Raw genomic sequence first — 19,581 nt, 5'->3', positions numbered from 1 at the left:
AAGAATACTGGGTTGTTGGTTTTAAAAGAGAACGCATTACTTCTATAGTCTTACAAATGAAAATGTTGCTCTTTATGAAATGCTGAAAACCAGCGCATTGCTGGTTATTCTAAATACTTCTTTTGTCAGTGGTTTATTAGCCAGCCCTATTAATCTCAAGGCAACAGGAGTTTGTTTTCACAGAGATACCAGGCCATATTTGTCCAAGTGTTCAGTGTGTGACTCATAAGTGTTCCTGTGCTGTTGGATGACTTCCAGGTCATTGCCAGAACTAACCTCCTTAGACATTTGAATCAAATTAAGAGTTCTCAGCTGAGATCTTAGTGGTATAGTCTTTCCCTAATACAGCAATCCTCTCTGCTCTGAAGTCCAAACATTAAAAGATTACCATGCAAACTTTCCATGGCTGAAGACATCTCTTAATTAAAGGATAACAAATATTATAGTTAATAGTAGAGTCCAAATAACCAATGTATATTTCCATTAGGTATATTGAAAATTTAAATAGTTAGAAAAGTCAGAATTCCTTTTAAAGGAGGTAATTAAATAGGGAGAATTAAATTTTCTTTGTGGCAATTTAAAAACACCAGTATTTTTATCCCGTTTCTTCATAGTGGTCTAAATGATAAATGTTACATGTCATTGGTAACTTGCAGAAGAGTCAAGAGGATTTTTTAGAAAACCTTTGTACTTTCCACACATGCTTTTTACATAGTGGATATTTAGAATATACTGCATTCTAGCTTTAAAATACTTTTTCCCCCTCAACTACTTCTTTTCCTCCTGTAATAAATTTTAAGAACTTATTAAGTTGTCTGTGTTATGAAAACAAAAGTTTCCTTTCTTATTTTGATTTTATTAGTTCCACCATTCTATTTCCAACATCTGGACCACATCGGGAGAAGGCTGGACCACTATGAGAGGCCAGAGTTATCTCTAGGATCTTATGAATATGTTGCTACTTTGGATTACTGCAGAGTAAGTGTTCCCAGGACTTCAAGTGTTTATACATTGATGTCAAACTCAAGTGAATAACTTTCATATGTAAAGAACTGAATCTTGGTTCACAAACAAAGCATTTTGGTGGTGCTATGGGGATATAGAAATGCCTCAGACACAGATGAGGGCTTCTAGGCTGTTAACATGATTAAATTGCCAAACTATTCAGAGCAGTGATTATTTTTAAAAACTAAAAAGTGGTGCCAGAAATAGAAAACAATAATTTAATTTTTATGTCCCTATCAGATAAAATATTCTGAGTTCTTAAAGCAACAGTTCCATATAGTGCCTCAACCTTATTTGTTTTGTCAGAGATCTCAAAAGGTTTTCCCTTCCAAGGCAGATGCTCAGCCGATATGGTCAATAGGACTAGGACAGGTTTCTCTACCTCCTTTCTGCACACCAGTTGTCACCACAATGATTTAAGGCTCTTAAAATCTCCCTTGGACTATGTGAGAGCCTAGGATTCTGACCTCTGGTTTCCTTGCTTTTAAATATAAGCATGAGACTCCTGCCCATTTCCTTAATCTAAAAAATTAAATTCAAAAATGTAGCTTTCCTTATCAGATCATTAACTGTTGGCCTCCATACTATCACCTCTGCTATCTCTTCAGCTGTACAAAACACTCACCACATACTCTGAACTCATCACTCCTTAAGTCTATGCTTTTAGGTAAGATTGTTCTGACCAGACTATCTTTGCATCCTCCTGTTACATCTATATACCCCACCTAGCAAACTCCTACTCATTCTGTAATACCTGGCTGAAATTTTATCTTATGTGAGTGTGTGCATGTGTGCACATGAACAACTTTCTTTGACTTGATCATAGTGGTTATTTACTAATTCTTCTGGGTTCCCCCCCTCCATAGAATTTGGTCTGTATATTTATTTTAGCAATTATCCCCATGAAATTTAAATCTTCTTAAATGTTTTCCCTCTTCATAGATTTCAATATTCTTGGTGACAAGACTCTTGTTCTGGCTCTCTTTAGGGTATCCACCACAGTGTCTAGTACAGGGAAGACAGTTAATCAGTGTATGTGGGGTGGGTGAATGAATGAATGAATGAATGAATTGGCAGGTCTGTTACTATTCCCAGGACTGGCTGTTTCCCTTTTCCAATGTCACAGTGAAAGTGACCATCATTTTGAGTAACTTGCAGGGCTTTAAAATTCTTCGGTGATTTGGAAGCATTTTCTTGGGTATCAGTTCAGATTTCAGCTTCTATCTGAAGTACCATATGTAGACCTGAAGAAACAGAGTCATTCTAATTTTCTTACTTCCCCTTCCAATATGAATGCCTACTGATGCCCAGTTCTCAGAAAACAGCCTCCGACCCACAGAATTCTATCACAGATGTTTGCAAGGGGACCAGTCCACATTATTGAGTTTAAATTACAAAGAACGTTTTTCCCGAATAGAAGTTTTTTCAATTGATTGGATTTAATTTTTTTCAGTTAATATAACTTTTGCATTTATCTTAGTGCTTTGTATGATTTCTTTTACCACATTACATAGAACTAGTTATTAAAGAAAAGTTAATGCTTTATTAATTCAAAATGTAACGTCTGAACATATTTTGAGAAACATAAGAACATTTTTGGTATAAATGCTTTATATCAGACAAAAAAAATCCTAAGGTACCAACTACTTTTAGGCAGTTTATTTGTTCTTTACTGTTCTTGGCTGAAGGTAAATGATTAAGTAGACCATAAATAAAGCCATTATAATAACTAGTGATGGAAAATTTATTGATTGATCTTTGCAACCATAGTATAAATATAACTATGCTCTCAGTTTCTAGTTCTCTGCCAAAAAAGCTATATAATCTTGATTTTATGCTTTTTTAATAGAAACTCAGGCAGAGAGTCAAATCTATTTCTGGGAACAAAAGTTTCAGTATCTTCAAACTCTGTTATCTGGAAATGTTCCAGATGTCTAATTGATGGGAAATTTCGCCCAGCAGGCAAGGAACCAAATTTAAAAAAATGTACATTTTAAAGAATTTTTTGTAAGCTTAATCTACCTTTTATTATTCCGAGTAAAATTTAAAATTTAAAGAGTTTAAGTATCTTCAAGTTTAATTATAATTCAAAATGTAGATAAAGAATAATAATGAGTTGCCTTAGGGATTTGGACGATGAAAAAGAGCTTATTTAATTTGTACATGTATTTTTTAACACCACACAAATTTAGAAATACAAAATTATATTTTCTCCTATTCATCTTAGTTTATCTTGATACCAATTTTATATAATAAAATTAACGTTGATATTTACTATATGTGATGCTCTATGCTAAGTACTTTGTATGTGTTGTATCGTTTAGTTCTCAAGTGAACCCATGTGGTGAGTACCACCATTACATGGGGAAACTGAGGCCTAGAGAGAGCCTAAGTGCCACCCTCAAATCACACACACATAGAAAGTGCTAGAGCCAGACTGAAAACTGTGTTGGCATGACCATAGAACCCCTATTCTTTATCAGTTTTCAGAAAATCACCATGGGATTCCCCTGGAAAAAAAATACCCCAACTCTGTCATATAACTGAGTTTTTCACTTAAGAGTTTACAGAATATATCTACACACAAAGTGTACCTGAAATGTAAAACCCCATTCCGAACCAGCCTTTCTTTTTTCTTTTTTTTTTTTCTTTTTTCATCTCTCCACTTAATTTTAATTCACTGTGACATATGGATACCTAACATGCCCAAGACACTTGGTTATGTGCTGTGAGGGATACCAAATAACAAGATAATGAACTGGTTTCAAGGCACTTCCTATGTCTAGACCCGATAAGTATATAGTTATGATATAAACCCAAGTATGATAAATGCTATATGAGTCCAATAATCCTAGTGCCATAAGAAACGGACAAGCGATGATGTATGATTTGGAGGATCAGGGAAGGCTTCAAAGAGTAAGTGACTTTTGAGCTGGTTACACCATGAGCAGAGTTTGGACATGTGAGAAGGGAAGGGAAAACAAAACAGTGAGCAGAAGCAGAGGATTTGCAACTTCGCTTTCTTCAGGGACTAGGCGGGTGTTGTAGATGAGTGAAGTGGAGTTAGTATGGGAACTAGCTCTTTCCCCCAAAACACATTCATATCAAATATTTTTTTTAACAAAACACTATGCCAAACAAAATACTTTTATGGCCAAATTCTTGGCCCAGGCCTACTAAACTGTGACTTCTGGATAGGAAATGCTTTGAAAATGGCAAACACTTAAATTAGTTGAAGGAATGTGTATTGGGGAATAATGGGAAGTAAAGCTGGGAAATTGTTTTGAGATACAGACTAACCACTGGGTTTGGCGTCATACCTTTGATCTCCTGGTTTTTTTATACCTGTTTGTTAATGAGTATTATGGGGGGTTGTAAATGCCAGGCCATTGAGGAATTTATGTTAATTCAGTAGGTGATGAGGACCATTAAAGGTAGAGAGGGAGTTGTTGCCTTAGTCCATTTACCCATCCATCTACACATTTATTCACTCAGTTAGCAGTATTGAGCATTCTTTTGTGCCAAACTCTGTGCTTGACTTTGAGGACTCTCAATAAACATTCTGTCTTCAGAGGCATTTTTAGCATTGTGATCTGATTGTGTCTTTGGACCATTTATTCTGACAGCAGTCTGTGTAATGAGAGGAAAGAGATTGGAGGCAGGGGGATATTGGAAGTTAATGCAGTAGTCCAAGCAAGAGAAACTCATGGGAGTATAGCAGTTCTTCAAAAATTTAGAAATAGAGTGACTGGGTATATACCCAAAATAATTGAAAGCAGAGTCTCAAAGAGGTATTTGCATACTCATGTTCATAGCAGCATTATTCACAATAGCCAAAAGGTGGCAGTAACCCAAGAGTCCATACATGGATGAATGGATAAACAAAATGTGGTATGTTACATACGTGGAATATTATTCAGCCTTAAAAGGAAGAAAATTTAGACACATGTTAAACATGGATGAACTTACGCTAAGTGAAATAAGCCAGTCACATAAAAGACAAATACTATGATTTTACTTTTCTGAAGTACCTAGAATTGTCACATTCATGTAGGTAAGAATGTAGAAATGTGGAATGGTGGTTTCCAGGGTCTGGAGAGAGAGGGGGGAATGGTAAGTCATTGTTTAATGGTCACAGAGTTTCAGTCTTACAAGATAAAGAGTTCTGGAGGTGGATGGTGGTGATGGTTTTCAAAACAGTGTGAATGTACTTAATACCACTGAACTATGCACTTAAAAATGGCTAAGGTGTTAAATTTTATGTATATTTTACCACAATTAGAAATAATTTTGGAAATGAGGGTCTAAATTTGGGTACTGGAACCAGAAGGGCTTCACAATTAACTGGTCGTGGATGGTTAAGAAAGGTGGACAATTCCATGGAGAAAATGAGATTTGAAACTCAGATTGTTTTTGAGGATCATGCTTTCTCTAAATTCCTTACAGGGAAGCCAGTACAGTGGGATAAATCTTATCTTACCTGCTACAATTTTGAGTGAAGATCTTGGCAGGCCCTTTATATGGAAGTGTGCTGCTATAGTTAAATAGAATGCTGGTCTGGAGCTCAGAAAAGAGACCATGATGAGAAAGAATTTGAGGAGTCACCTATAAAGAGGTGCTGGTTAAAATTGCGTAAATAAGATCTCTGTGATGGAGCATGTGGTAAGAGAAGAGAAGAGGGTGTCGTTTGGAGAAAGATAAGAAAATGAAAAACAGAAGCAGCAGTCAGAAAAGTGGGAGAGGAGGGGCAGGCAGGGCACTTGGGTGGCTCAGTCGTTAAGCGTCTGCCTTTGGCTCAGGTCATGATCCCAGAGTCCTGGGATTGAGCCCCGCATCGGGCTCCCTGCTCCACGGGGAAGCCTGCTTCTCCCTCTCCTACTCCCCCTGCTCGTGTTCCCTCTCTCGCTGTGTCTCTCTCTGTCAAATAAATAAAATCTTTAAAAAAAAGAAAAGTGGGAGAGGAAATGACACCACAGTGCCTTGACACCTAAAAAAGTGAAGGTGGTCTGCCATGCCTAAAATTGGAGAGATAAAAGAGATTTAGGATGAGAGCTGGATTTTACTTAAAGTCCCTCATTTGCTGTCAGGAGGTCTGTGACCCTTAACAGAGTGGTTTTGGTAAGGTGTCATGGAAAACCAGGTTTTTATAAAGTTCATACCTGTTAGGCGTGGCTGAACAAAGCAAGCTGGGTTGAAAAAGTGGAGTAATTAATTCAGGCAGCCAATGATGAAGTCATTAGAGTTTTCTAGGCATGTGATGGCAAACTTCTGGATGGTTAAGAGTAGGGACCAGATAAAACATGTGAAGGGATCATTTTGAAAGGATAATCAATGGGACTCAGTGATGGAAAGAAAAGGAATAGTCAGATCTAATTTCATGTTTTTAAGCCTTTGAATTGGTGTGTAGTGATGTTTTTGATAGAGATGTTGGAAGAGAATGTCATTTAGAGGAATGAGAAATTAGTTTCCGATGCATAGAAAACTAGTTACAGTGAAGCATTCCATGGAGATGTGCGTGTTGGATTTATGGAAAGTATTCACTGGGGGAACTGGTAATGCTGAACTTGAGAGAGTACACAAGAATGGTAAGGCACATTTGGGTTGGTTACAAAGAGGCTTTGGCTTCATTAATGGAAATGATTGTTGTTTTTATTTGATATAAATCAATTTAACTCTATATTATAAATTAGATTAGGTGGGAATCAGGAATGATTTGCAAAAAAAAAAAAAATGCTCAGATAGACAGCATTGGAGTTCCTTGTTTTCTTTGTTGGTCTGATTTTGAATGTGACAAAGCGATGAAGCATTTATGTTGAAGATTTTTAAGTCCTGCAGTTTTCTTATTTCAAATGACAGACTTTATTAGAAGAGTGTTATACCTAGCCTTCTAGTGGATATAGAATTAATTAGTAAGGTAATTTGGAGATATTATCATGTACTTTTATAATTATAATAGTTAAAATACAATTTTATTTTAGAAAATTTTTGTCATTTATCATAAAGTTAAAAATTGAATTAACCTGAACTCTTGTTTTAGTTTGAGTCACTAAGTTTGCCTGTGGTTCTGTTTTCTGAATATTTTGTAAGACCCAACTGAAGAATCACTTCCTAAGAGCTCTTTGAACCCCAGCCAGTAAAGGGACCAACAGATACAAAACATTTATGTAACAGCTGCTTTATGTTACAGTGATTGTTTTAAACAGATAGAGAAAAGGCCCAATATTCCATTTTTAACCATAAATATGTAAGGTATAGGTAAGTATTTGACAATATAGTACAGTTTTAAGGTATACAATTATATTTTATTATTTTTTAAAGATTTTATTTATTTATTTAAGAGAGAGAGAGAACACGAACAGGGGGAGGGGCAGGGGACAAGCAGACTCCCTGCTGAGCGGGGAGCCCGACCTGGGGCTTGATCCTAGGACCCTGAGAACATGACCTGAGCCGAAGTCAGGCGCTTAACCAACTGAGCCACCCGGGCAACCCTACAATTATAGTTTAATATATAATTTCATATCTTTAAAACTGAAAGAGCTTATAAAGGAAAAGATTTGAAAATAGTGTTATCAAGTTAATGAAGTTTTACTAGTTTCAAGACAAATGCTAATTATTGTATGTACTCTTTGGGGGCTCAATTTGGCAAGGTACCAGACACATTTCTTCTCATAAGGCAGAGGGTTATAAGCAAGGCTGGCCACCAGACTGTACTCACCCTTGGGTAATTGTAGTGATAAGGTCTTTGGAGTGCTATAAAAGTGAAGCTTCTCTGCTAGATATCATGATCCTGTCTAACTCAATAGTGTGCCGCAGGTCATACCCTGGAAAACAAACAGCTTTTATCTTTTGTATAGCATCAGAGACTGTGTTCTAGAAAATGATTTAATTCCACAGATGTTATATCCTAAAATATTAAATGAAAAGTTTGATGATCTTCAGGAGTTTCTGAGTGTTTTAATTTGATTATGGAGTGTATATACTTTATAATTACATTTGTGTGATCTGTTTGCTTTCCTGTAGAAGAATAAGCCTCCCAATCCACCAGCCTTTATCTTCATGATTGATGTTTCGTATAGTAACATCAAGAACGGACTCGTGAAGCTCATATGTGAAGAACTGAAGACTGTGCTGGAAAAACTTCCAAAGTAAGGGAACTCCCATTATTTTTAGAATTTGCACAATATTACGGAATTAGCTTATTGGCCAGAAAACAAGTGCTGAATGACCCATGGATATCTTTTGCTAATGAGGACATTGGGCAAATATTTATAAATCAAACAGCACTATTTTTTTTGAGTCCTTAAGAAGTCCAGAGTTATCTTTTGTATAAAACAAAAGAAACAAACTGATAAAAAGTAATGCTATGGTAAACAATATTCAAAATACATTATAAATTAAAAGGAGATTCCCAACAGTGTGATGGGAAAGACTTTGGAAGTCTGTTATTCACTTTCAAAGGGGTTGATTTTCCAGTGGAAACCGGTAGCTGTGGGTTGTAGTAGAGTTCTAAGGGATGCCAGGAAACGGAATTGTTGTCTTACGGCAGGGATGGTAGCTTTTTAGCCAAATTTCCTTTGCCCTTATACACCATCAAACCCCTTTGCTGCTTTACTGCCTCCAGGTCCTGGCACAAGGTAGATCACTTTCTTTGTCACTGCAGGGGGCAGTGCACAAAAGGAAAGGTGGAAAGGTATTTCAGCAAACATGGCTATTTTTTATAGTGTACAGACTAATTGTTTAGGGTGGGAAGTACCATCTAGTAAGAAGATCCTTTATGAGAGGAAACATGGTTAAGAAAAAGGCTAAGGAATATTGTCTGAAACCTCGTGTCTGCACCAGGCTCAACATCTTCCACCCCTCCCTATATCCTGAACATAAGCAATCTCTGTTCTGGAAAGGGATGCATTGAGGGATGGGTTGTCTATAGTCCTTAGGGCTTCCTGAGGCCTTGGGTGTCCATTCCTCTATATTCGTTCCATATGTGGCTGCTGTGTTGGTGCATGTGAGCCTCAAAGAGTGAACTCTGGACCTCCCAGGAGTAGCTTTGTTTGTATCTATGAAGCTCAAGTCATAATATTCCCAAGGATGGTTTGGAAAAGGCTTGGGGATGTTTAAAAAACATTGAGGTGATTTCAAACTGAATTCTAAAATGAAGAATGAACTGGGAGCAAATTGAAGATGGGGCCTAAGAAAGGCATGTGATGCCTGCTGACTGTGACTGTAGCTTCTGTTACCTCATTCTTAGTGATACTTGAGAAGTGTCGACTACCTGCTGAATATCATATATCTCTTTTTTTTTAATATTTAATTTATTTATTTGTCAGAAAGAGAGAGCATGTGAGCATGAGCAGGGGGAGGGGCAGAGGGAGAAGCAGACTCAGTGCTGAGCAAAGAGCCCGATGCGGGACTCGATCCCAGGACTCTGGGATCAGGACCTGAGCCGAAGACAGACACTTAACCGACTGAGCCACCCAGGCATCCCTGAATATCATGTATCTTATAGACTTCTCTCACAGGGCTGTTTTAATTCCAAATCTGAACTTGGAGCTTGAATAATATGAAAGAAAACTACTCTAATTTCTGGAAATGATGTCTGTCTCTTTACCTTCTCTCAAACTGGTTAGATTAGGCTATCCTCTTCTCTTAGTTACCTCACTAACCCCTTGCTCCTTTCCAACACAGTGTGATATGAAGTGTATAGCCTGTTGATATAAGTCATGAAACTACACCCCTTCCTTAGATGTTATCATGACTTTAATATACCATTGGAGCAGATTGTGACTTTAGCAAAAGATAGGAGAAGAAAAATAAAAGGATACTGCTAGTTATTCCCTGCTACTATTTAAATATCTCTCTTCAAAGTTTTAATTGAAGCCAAAATGCCTTTTCTTCCTTTATCATTTAAAACAAATCTGGTTGCTTTTTTTTCTTCCCTGAAGTTTGTTTTGGGCTCTGTATGTGTATAACTTTCTATTTTTTATGGTAAGATTGCCATCAGTCTGATTTACTTTCCTTGAACCAGGTAATATGCCAAATAGCCTTTTTAAAGCACAGTATATGTCTTGATTAATGTCTAAGGTATGTTCATCTCTTAGCAAATCTTTTGAAAAGTAAAGGCCCCATTCTTTACTATTTAACTTTGAATTTACATCTTTGATTTTGCCAGATGCCATTTCTGTCTGATTTCTCTGGAATAGGAAAGAAAAGATTTGAAATATTTCATCTGTTGTTCAGGTCAAGCAGTTGGGTTTTTTTTTTTTTTTTTTTTTTTTTTTCCTGGTTGTTTTTAATGCTGCTGTAGCTAAAATTTTCAAAATGCTTGATTTTTGAGTATTCTGATTCATCTAGTTACTAACATCTTCAGTATTGCTCTGTCAGATTCATTCCATTAAAATAACAGGGACACGTGTGGAAGGAAGTGGTAATTGAAAAGCAAAAGAAGAAACACGTGTTGTTCTGTGTGATATCCCTTATGTAACTTTATTAAATTTATATAGAATTAATATGAGGGAGAGGCTGAGATTTCATTTTCTTCTGGATATGATTTAACAAGGCAGTTTTACTGTTGAATAAGAAAATTTTAAGATAGTTCTTTGTTTCTCAAACAAATTAAAAAAAATATATTCCCATGAAAACATATACTAATATTTTGCAATAATGTGAGATGTTCTGTTAGAAGTTTTTTAAAATGTTAGTTTAGATTTTAAGTGAACCCTGTGAATCCCAGGATACGCCTTTCCCATCACTTGAAAATGTCCAAATCCAAGGGGAAATAGCAATCTAGATTCTTCTCTGTAATTTTTCTTTTGTGTCTTTTGCCTTAATTGACTCTAAATTAACTATTAAAAGAGAATAAATGCCCTCAGGATTTGCCGGACATTTATCACCTTATGTAATAAAAGGTTTACTCAGAAATGGGAGCTTAGCCAGTGGTATGCTGGTAAACTGGATCTCAAATAAATAAAGCCTTAATTGTAGTGTTTGCTTATTCCTGTGGTGTAAAATACTTCCAGCCAGGCCGATTTTGAACTAGCAAGGCGACATCACTAAACAGGAGTTCAGAAGCGATGCATATGATCAGTTTATCATTTTGGGCTCTAACTTGCCATCCTAAATACAGCATTTCACCATCACGATAATCATCCTGAACATACCTCTACCTCCCCATGTTATACTAGACCCTGTCAGGAGCAGAGAGCATAAACTTTGGGTCTTTATTGGTTTATAGTCAAGGATTCATGGTATGTTTACTAAAAGGCACTATATACTAAGAGCCCAGTGAGAATGATTTGTAGAAATTTAGAAGAGGAAATAACTTCTGGTTGGTAGCATCAGGGGAGCTTTGAGAGAGGAAGAGTATCTGTGCTTGGTCTTAAAGAGTAAAATTCTAATAAATGGCGGGGGGAGGGAGAACATGGGTACAGTCTAGTATAATGGTTAGTGGCATGAAATCATATAGTTTAGGATATTGAAGGGGGTGAGTGGGTGTATAAGTCGGTGTATGTGCAGTTACAAAGGATAAGGATACCATTTCTGAAAATTTTGCAAGAGTCCAGAGTATAAACATTTACCAAGTGCTTTTGGAAGGGATTATGAGGACCTATTTAGACTGCCCACCCATTTATGAAGGCCACGGTGAAGAATAAATACCCTCAATTAGCAAAGGAAGTAAAGAAGAGATAGAGTTTAAAGTCAGTAGTTTGTCAGCCTGTACCCTGCTGAAACATCAAAGAAATTGGGAAGTCTGCAATGGGATCAACAATTTGAACTTGAGATCCTTTCATCTATATATTTTATTTTCCTTTCTCTCTTACTCAAGTAACTCATGCTATGTGCAAAGTTTAGACACTGAGCATACTAGGTACTTTTTTAAAAAAGTTGTCCCTAAGCAAAATAAGTTTTACCGATATCTAAGGATCAAAGAAAATAGCATATATCTTTTGTGGCTGTCATGTAACCATTGAGCAAGGTTATATCCACCAATGAAAATTAGTAAGAGCTTCGGTAGTATTTTAGGTGGGAGGAGGGAGAGGAAGGGAGACAGAGAAACTTGGGTAAATATTAACTGGAGCTTAGACCATTCAACTCTGAGTATACTTCATATAGACTTGAATAAGAATATTTATGCCTTACACTCCTTTCAGGAAGATCAAGGCCTTATTTTGGGATTTCTCAAAAAAATATGCTTTTTGTTTTGGTTTTAGAGCTTTTATTACCTTTGTTGTCTTGCCATGACATCACAAATGGCTACCTAATAAGAATTACATCATCAATTTATATATGTGATTTATTTTATATATTTATATAGTATATGGCTCTCAAAATCTCTCAATTTCTATTGAGATTCTCTAGAATCTGTAAGAAAAGAATCACATAGAAGGAGCAAGTCCTTTCTTGATAAAAATAGCTATCCTATTTGTAATCTGAGTGTGCCTTTCTCTTGCTTCAGATGTTCCATTTGTTCTTCTGACCTTCTGGTGACTTCTGAGAGAGCTTTGTCTATGAAGAATGTAATACGCCTAGCGTGTTTATGAAAAAAAAAAAGTACAACTTGTAATTGCTGTGGATTGAGAATACCTATATTAAAGAAAGGAATATATTAAAGAAATATATTTTCATATCTGTTTGACTTTACCTAGAATTTTGACAGCTTTTTTCTTTATCAACTTATTTTTTGTAATATCCCCATCCCCTACTGTGACTCAGTATTGTTTACACTGGTAAACAATAATTAAGAGCAAAACTTTAAACATCTCTTCCATATATTTTATAGAAGGTGCACTTAGTGAATTTCTGATAGAAACCTTTCATAAATATATGAAAGAACTTTAAACACTATGTTTTTCTCATAGGGAAGGGCAAGAAGAAACTTCTGCAATCCGAGTTGGTTTTATCACATATAACAAAGTGCTGCATTTCTTTAATGTGAAGAGTAACTTGGCCCAGCCTCAGATGATGGTGGTGACTGATGTGGGAGAAGTCTTTGTTCCTTTATTGGACGGTTTCCTTGTCAACTATCAAGAATCCCAATCAGTGATTCACAAGTAAATATTAAGTGTTTTATAATTTAGATACAAATCAGGTATCTGTTTTTAATTGTTTTGATTCAATCACACATTATTTTGTTTGTCATTAGCAAGGGGGTTTTAACACATGGATTATAAAACTCCATCATTTATGTTCTATTTTAAATGTACACCAATATCTAAAAATAGGAGTTTCGTTTTGTTTTGTTTTTTTAAAAAGAGAGAGACAGCAGTGGGGAAGGGGCAGAGGGAGAGAGAGATAATCTTAAGCAGGCTCCATGCCCAGCGTGGAGCCCGATGTGGGGCTTGATCTCATGACCCTGAGATCATAACCTGAGCCAAAATCAAGAGTCAAGACACAACCAACTAAGCCACCCAGGCGCCCCAAGGAGGAGTTTTTTTTTTAATACTCACACTCAACCAAATCAGTCCTTTCTCTTTGCTGGAGAGAGAAATTTCCTGCATATGAATGAGTGTATTCAATGATGATGGTAATAACTGAAGATACAGCCACTGTTCCAAGAATTTATGGTTTACGAAGTCAAAAATGTAAATGGTATGCTTTTGTAAATGTTCCAAACAAATCATAAATTTTGGTTCCAAGACATGCCAGGATATCATTCCCTAAGGAATGACCTATGAAAGTCACCCATAGGTGTTTAGTGTGAAATAAATACCATATGTATTTATTTATTATTGTTTAGGCTTGAAATGTTAGTGATTTATTTCTTGAAGTTTATTACAAATATGTTAAACATTTAAAATCTTTTACTCATTCATTTCTTATAGTTTATTGGACCAGATTCCAGAGATGTTTGCAGACTCCAATGAAAATGAGACTGTCTTTGCTCCTGTCATCCAGGCTGGCATGGAAGCACTAAAGGTGAGAAGTCTTTTTTAATTGCAAGTAAATAAATTTTTAAAACACAAACACACACACACACACACACACAGGAAATTTCATCTATGAACGAAAATACAGCCTTCTTTAAAACATGTAGTTTGCTGGAGGCCGTTCCAAACTTCCCTACAAATCTTCGGAGGAAGTGGCCCAAACCATGGATTGCTCCCAGCGTTTACATTCCAGAACTATTAGCATCTGAGCAACTGCTTTTGTCCGGATTTCCAGTTTAGCTCCTCCCTTGGCTTTTATATGAACCTCATATGATCTATTTTAAAATTACTTCAACAATATCAGAACCAGATATGAAGGGAAAAATCCCCATATCACCCTCTCCTTCCTTGGGGTTTTCAAACATGTAGGGGCAAGGCCCCTGTGACAGTCGGTGACAGATGTGAATGCCACGCAGGGCCTTGTTGAATGCCCACAGCAGATGCAAGGTTGGCCGTGGCTTCAGTTGGGAAGCTGAGCCCTAATGACTCTGGTCATTTTCATAGTAATAAAGACAGAAATCTGAAGAAGGCAAAATGATTGAAAAGTACTGACTGTTGGGGCGCCTGGGTGACTCAGTTGTTAAGCGTCTGCCTTCGGCTCAGGTCATGATCTCAGGGTCCTGGGATCGAGCCCCGCATCGGGCTCCCTGCTCCGCGGGAAGCCTGCTTCTTCCTCTCCCACTCCCCCTGCTTGTGTTCCCTCTCTCGCTGTGTCTCTCTCTGTCAAATAAATAAATAAAATCTTAAAAAAAAAAAAGAAAAAGAAAAAGAAAAGTACTGACGGTTGATCATTATTACCTTAGCACAAGAGTCAAACCACTTTGACCTGCACAGCTAGTGCCTAAAAAATTGATTTTCAAATTTTATTGTTAAAGTTAAATTGAAAATAACTTTTAAAATAAAATGGCTAATAATAACAATAACAGTAGCAATAATAACAAACAGCAAGAATAATGCTAAAGAACTGAGTTTATGAAATATTTCACAGAAATTCTGTGTGTAAACATTGTAGTTTTGTTTTGTTTTGTTTTAAGATTTTATTTATTTGACAGAGAGCATGAGCAGGGGCAGAGGGAGAAGCAGACTCCCCGCTGAGGAGGGAGCCCAGTGTGGGGCCCGATCCCAGGACCCTGGGATCATGACCTGAGCCGAAGGCAAATGCTTAACTGACTGAGCCACCCAGGCGCCCCTGTAGTTTGGTTTTAGTACAATGATTCTTGCTTGGGTTTTCTGATCTTCAGAGTATTTACTCATTGAATAAAAAATTGCAGATGTCCCTTAAAAATCTTCAGGATACATGTCAATTTAACATAAAATTAAAAATAAATTTTACATCATAAAGTGACTTGGACAAGTTAGGGTCCGTCTAGTGGAAACCAGTACTAATCATTGGTTGGGCTATAGAAAGACATGGGAATTTCTATTTCATTCCACATTATGGAAAACGAATATTTTCCATTTCAATTTGAAAGAGTTTTGTTGTTGTTCTCTCTTCCAGTAAGGTGTCTAGAAATGCTATGTAAATTTCCTGATATATGATCATCATACATGAACCTATGAGTCTTTCTACTCTGAGAAATTAGTACTGGGAATAGAATTATATTCATGTGCTCTTGCCTGAGAGGAAAGATGAGTGGATATTCGTAAGCCAGCACATCATCAGTTAAGACAGTAGAGTGGGAAGAAGAGCATGGGCTTGGCTTCTAGATCACTCAAGTCAGCATCCCAACCCAACCCCATATTTCATTTCTGAAAGGGAGCAATGCTGTCTTGTAATGATGGGTTCACACTGGCAGTCCACGAGAGGTCTAGAGGCTATTTAGCAGCTTTGAAAGACAAAATAGACAAAGCAGATTTGACCACATGTATTCCATGTGTCGGAAATGTGGTGTTACCTAGGATACATTACTGGGAAACCACTGTGTTGGTAATAACTGTAATGTTCTTTGACGTTACTCATGCACTAACAACTGAAGCACTCAGCATTCTCAGCGTTCACTTACCAGAGGCCAGTTCATTTCATCCAGTGTATTTTTGCATCTTTTGTGTGTTATTTTTTGTTACATTTGTAATTTTATTGTTAGAGTAATTAATGTACTCTTTTACACTGAAGTTTAAAAATGAGAACCAATATCTAAATAGAACAACTCTGAATAACTTCACAAATATCAATGTTAATATGTAGTAGTATTCTTACAAAGTAAAAGAACTATTGAGGTGCCTGGCTGGCTTGATTGGTGGAACGTGCAACCCTTGATATCAGGGTTTTGAGTTTGAGCCCCAAGTAGAGTGTGGAGATTCCTTAAAAATAAAACCTTTAAAAAAAAAAAAAAAGTAAAAGAACTACCTTTATAAAAGGTAAAGAACTGTCTTTTTAAAAAGATAGGGAACTGTGTTTGTCAAGTGACACGGCTGGACTTAGGTCCTGCCGGCACCTGCCCTCATGCAGAGGTAGGATAGCACTCCACTCTGTGGGAGGAGAGGCAAGGCAGGCCCTCCTCAATTAATAGGTCACAGGGTCACGTGTGAAAGGGTGCCTGCTTTTTAAAAATGCAGATTTCTGGCCCCTCTCCCAGAGATGTTGATTCATCAGCTCCCCAGTTTGTGCTACTGATCACCCATATTTGGGAACCACCAGCAAAAGGAATTATTACTCACTGTGCCTTACGTTATGTTAACTCACCAGAAAATTGTGTACCTGACCCATACAACTTTGTATGTTACTTTTGTACTAGGAATGCTTTCACTTACCCATGATTTAACATCTTGCCCTAAGGTTTTCATCAGTGGTTAAATTAAGAGAAAACATTATGAAGACAGTTTCTTTCTTGTGTGCAACATTAAATGAAGACATTATTGCATATTAATCAATTTCTTACATGTGAAAAGATTCACTAGCTAGTTCCCTAGAGTCAGTTTTTACAAGCATTATAACTCCTAGTGTTCCTTCTAGCCTTAACTACCAAGAAAGATACCAATAATACTTAGGGTAGATTTTCTAATTTAATTATTTCCTTTCCATGACCTTCTTGCTGATTTCTAGTTCTTTACATTTACCTTGGTGATTCTTTCGTATGTGTATCTTTAACTGTTTCTTCAAAACTTTTTTATAAGTAGGTAGTTGATATTTAAAAAAAAAAACAACAACAAAATAATGAGAAGTTTCTCCTTCATCTGCCAGAAAGATTCTGGGTGGTTATAATTCACTGTGTAAGAGCAGACACTGCTGTAGTACATTTGGAACTTGTCTGCAGTTTATGCTTTCTGCTTTCGAGCAACTTGGTTAGGTTTGGATGAAGAAAATAATTTTTCCAGGGCGCCTGGGTGGCTCAGTTGGTTAAGCGACTGCCTTCGGCTCGGGTCATGATCCTGGAGTCCCGGGATCGAGTTCCGCATCGGGCTCCCTGCTCGGCAGGGAGTCTGCTTCTCCCTCTGACCCTCCTCCCTCTCATGCTCTCTGTCTCTCATTCTCTCTGTCTCAAATAAATAAAAATAAAAATCTTTAAAAAAAAAAAAAAAAGAAAAGAATTTTTCCAAATAGGATAAAAGTGTGTGTGTGTGTGCGCATGACTGTTCTCTGCCTCTGACAGTGAGAGTATCTCCTCATCTCTTCAGGCCCTCTGTGGCTAAAAAGCAGTCAGGCTTAAATGTGGGTAACTTACATACAAGGGCCCTACAATGCTTGTCTGAAGTCATTATTAGGCAAAGAGCTAACATTTTTGAGCATTTGTAGGGTAGTATCTAAATATTGAGGAGACCACATCATTCATTCACTTGTTCTTTCAATCAAGAAAGATTCGTTGAATGTTTGTTAGGCAATGTGAGGACGACTGTTCTAGTTCTAAGTTGCTTACAGTGTGGTGGAAAAAATGTAACTCTGTGATACAAGACATATTTATTGCTTGTATTCCCCGAAAGAGGGGGAGGGAAGGAGATCAAAGAGTAACTTGGAAAGCCCGGGACTGTGGCTGGTCAGCTGAAGTGCTTCAGGGGATTATGCCCAAGAGGCCAGAGATGAGAGTCTCATCCTGTGTTGACAGGGAGTAGAAACTGAAAGAACGTTGAAGTGCAGTGTTTTTTGTGTGTCCGAGTGAAGACATTTGAGAACTGGACTCCCCCATTTGAATTATGGCTCTATTTTCTATCAGCTAGATGCCCGGTAAAATCTATATATAATTAGTTGTAATAAACTTCTCGAAGCACAGTTGACAAAAACTAACAAACAACATGTGCTAATTTGTCACAAAGATAAGGAGAGAAGGTTTGGAAGGTTCTTACACATACTTTCTCACAAGTCCCTGAACTATTCAGCTGCAGGCTTCGGTATACTTGTTTTTTTCTTCCCTGTTGTACATGCATCTGTGACCACGGCATCTTGTTCTCTTAGTGCCTTTTTTCCCACATAGTCTTTCGAAATCTGCATCTCTTCTCAAAATCTGACACTCATAATTCAACTACACGTGAACTTCTGGTATTGTCTTTTCACTTGGCCAAACAGTAGTTTTCTGAGTTAGCTATTACTTCCACCAGAAAACTAAATAAATAGAATTAGGCAACGAATTGGAAGAAGTGGCCTTTAGTGGCTATGCTTCCAATATAGCACGGGTTGGGGAAATTTATCTTTGAGTTATCTTAATGTATTTCTACATTTGATTTCAAGGTGATGCATCACAACATTCCTTCCATTCTTTCTAAAATTTAAGGAGCACCTTTAGAGTGAAAGCACTAGCTAGACCCAGTAGGGCTTAGAGAAACACACTGTAGAATAATCAAGGTCCTTCCTTTTTCATGAGCCTGTGACCCGTAGAAGACCGTAGGATACATAAAGTGGTGATTTGGTGTCATTAAGTCTTATCTGCAAAGTAGAGTGGGGACAGGGAGGTAGAGGCAACCAGCTCTGTCGAGAGTGATATTAACATGTCTCTCAGAGGAATGGACATTGGAGTTAAATTTTAAACAGTGGGTTCTCCAGGCCAGCCTATCTCAACCTGGTTTCCGTCATAATAAGAATGAGCTATGTCATCGTCATTTATCAATTCTATATGGTACATTAATGTGGACACAATCAGATCTTGGTAAAAACGTAACAGATTTATAGGGATTTAAAGCATAGAATGCCCTAGGAGCTTTTTCTTTTATTGCTTCTTACAGAAGATTTTATAAGTATATGATTAATGAAATTATAAATCTAAAATTAAGCCATTTTAATTGGCTGATGAATTAGAAACAAATATGGCTATTTTATTTTTCTCAATAGTGAACTTTATTTTTCTAATGGGTCTTGATTTTTTCCTTTAGAGTTTTGCTCCGTGGGTAATATTAACAAGGCAATCGTGTATGTTTGATTATGGTTAACACCATGTACCGGTTCATTGAATCCTCTCAACAATATTTTAATGTAGCTGCTATTTTTCCTGTGTCACATACTAGGTAACTGAGGCTTAGAGAAGTTGAGTAATATCACTCCCAATATCACTCAGCTGATAAATGGTTGGGACTCTTGTCTATGCCCATAGGAACTAGGACCCATGCTCTTAAGTACTGTGGTATACAATTACAGTACTTGTATGAGCAGAGAATATCTAGATGGATGGAAGTGAATGACTGTCTAGGTGGATTGACAGTGAATTCCTTAGGGGAACTGGGTGGGCCAGGC

At 37.1% G+C, this 19,581-nt stretch overlaps 1 protein-coding gene across 2 annotated transcripts in view; it reads left to right on the top strand.

Moving 5' to 3' along the window:
* Window positions 1-19,581, top strand: part of SEC24D (SEC24 homolog D, COPII coat complex component) — a 99,627-nt gene that overhangs the window by 55,843 nt on the left and 24,203 nt on the right. For both annotated transcript variants that reach the window (XM_045870227.3, XM_045870228.3), the window contains exons 10-13: window positions 863-978; window positions 8,026-8,150; window positions 12,858-13,049; window positions 13,821-13,914. In XM_045870227.3, coding sequence (XP_045726183.1) covers window positions 863-978; window positions 8,026-8,150; window positions 12,858-13,049; window positions 13,821-13,914 — 527 coding nt within the window. The remainder of the gene's footprint in view (window positions 1-862; window positions 979-8,025; window positions 8,151-12,857; window positions 13,050-13,820; window positions 13,915-19,581) is intronic.

Source organism: Mirounga angustirostris, unplaced genomic scaffold (assembly GCF_029215605.1).
Source record: "Mirounga angustirostris isolate CCGP_5_RB_7025 unplaced genomic scaffold, mMirAng1.0.hap1 SCAF_2, whole genome shotgun sequence".
Classification (NCBI taxonomy): Eukaryota; Metazoa; Chordata; class Mammalia; order Carnivora; family Phocidae; genus Mirounga; species Mirounga angustirostris.
The sequence above is the reverse complement of the archived record's forward strand: the minus strand, read 5'-3'. Positions and strand labels throughout refer to the sequence as shown.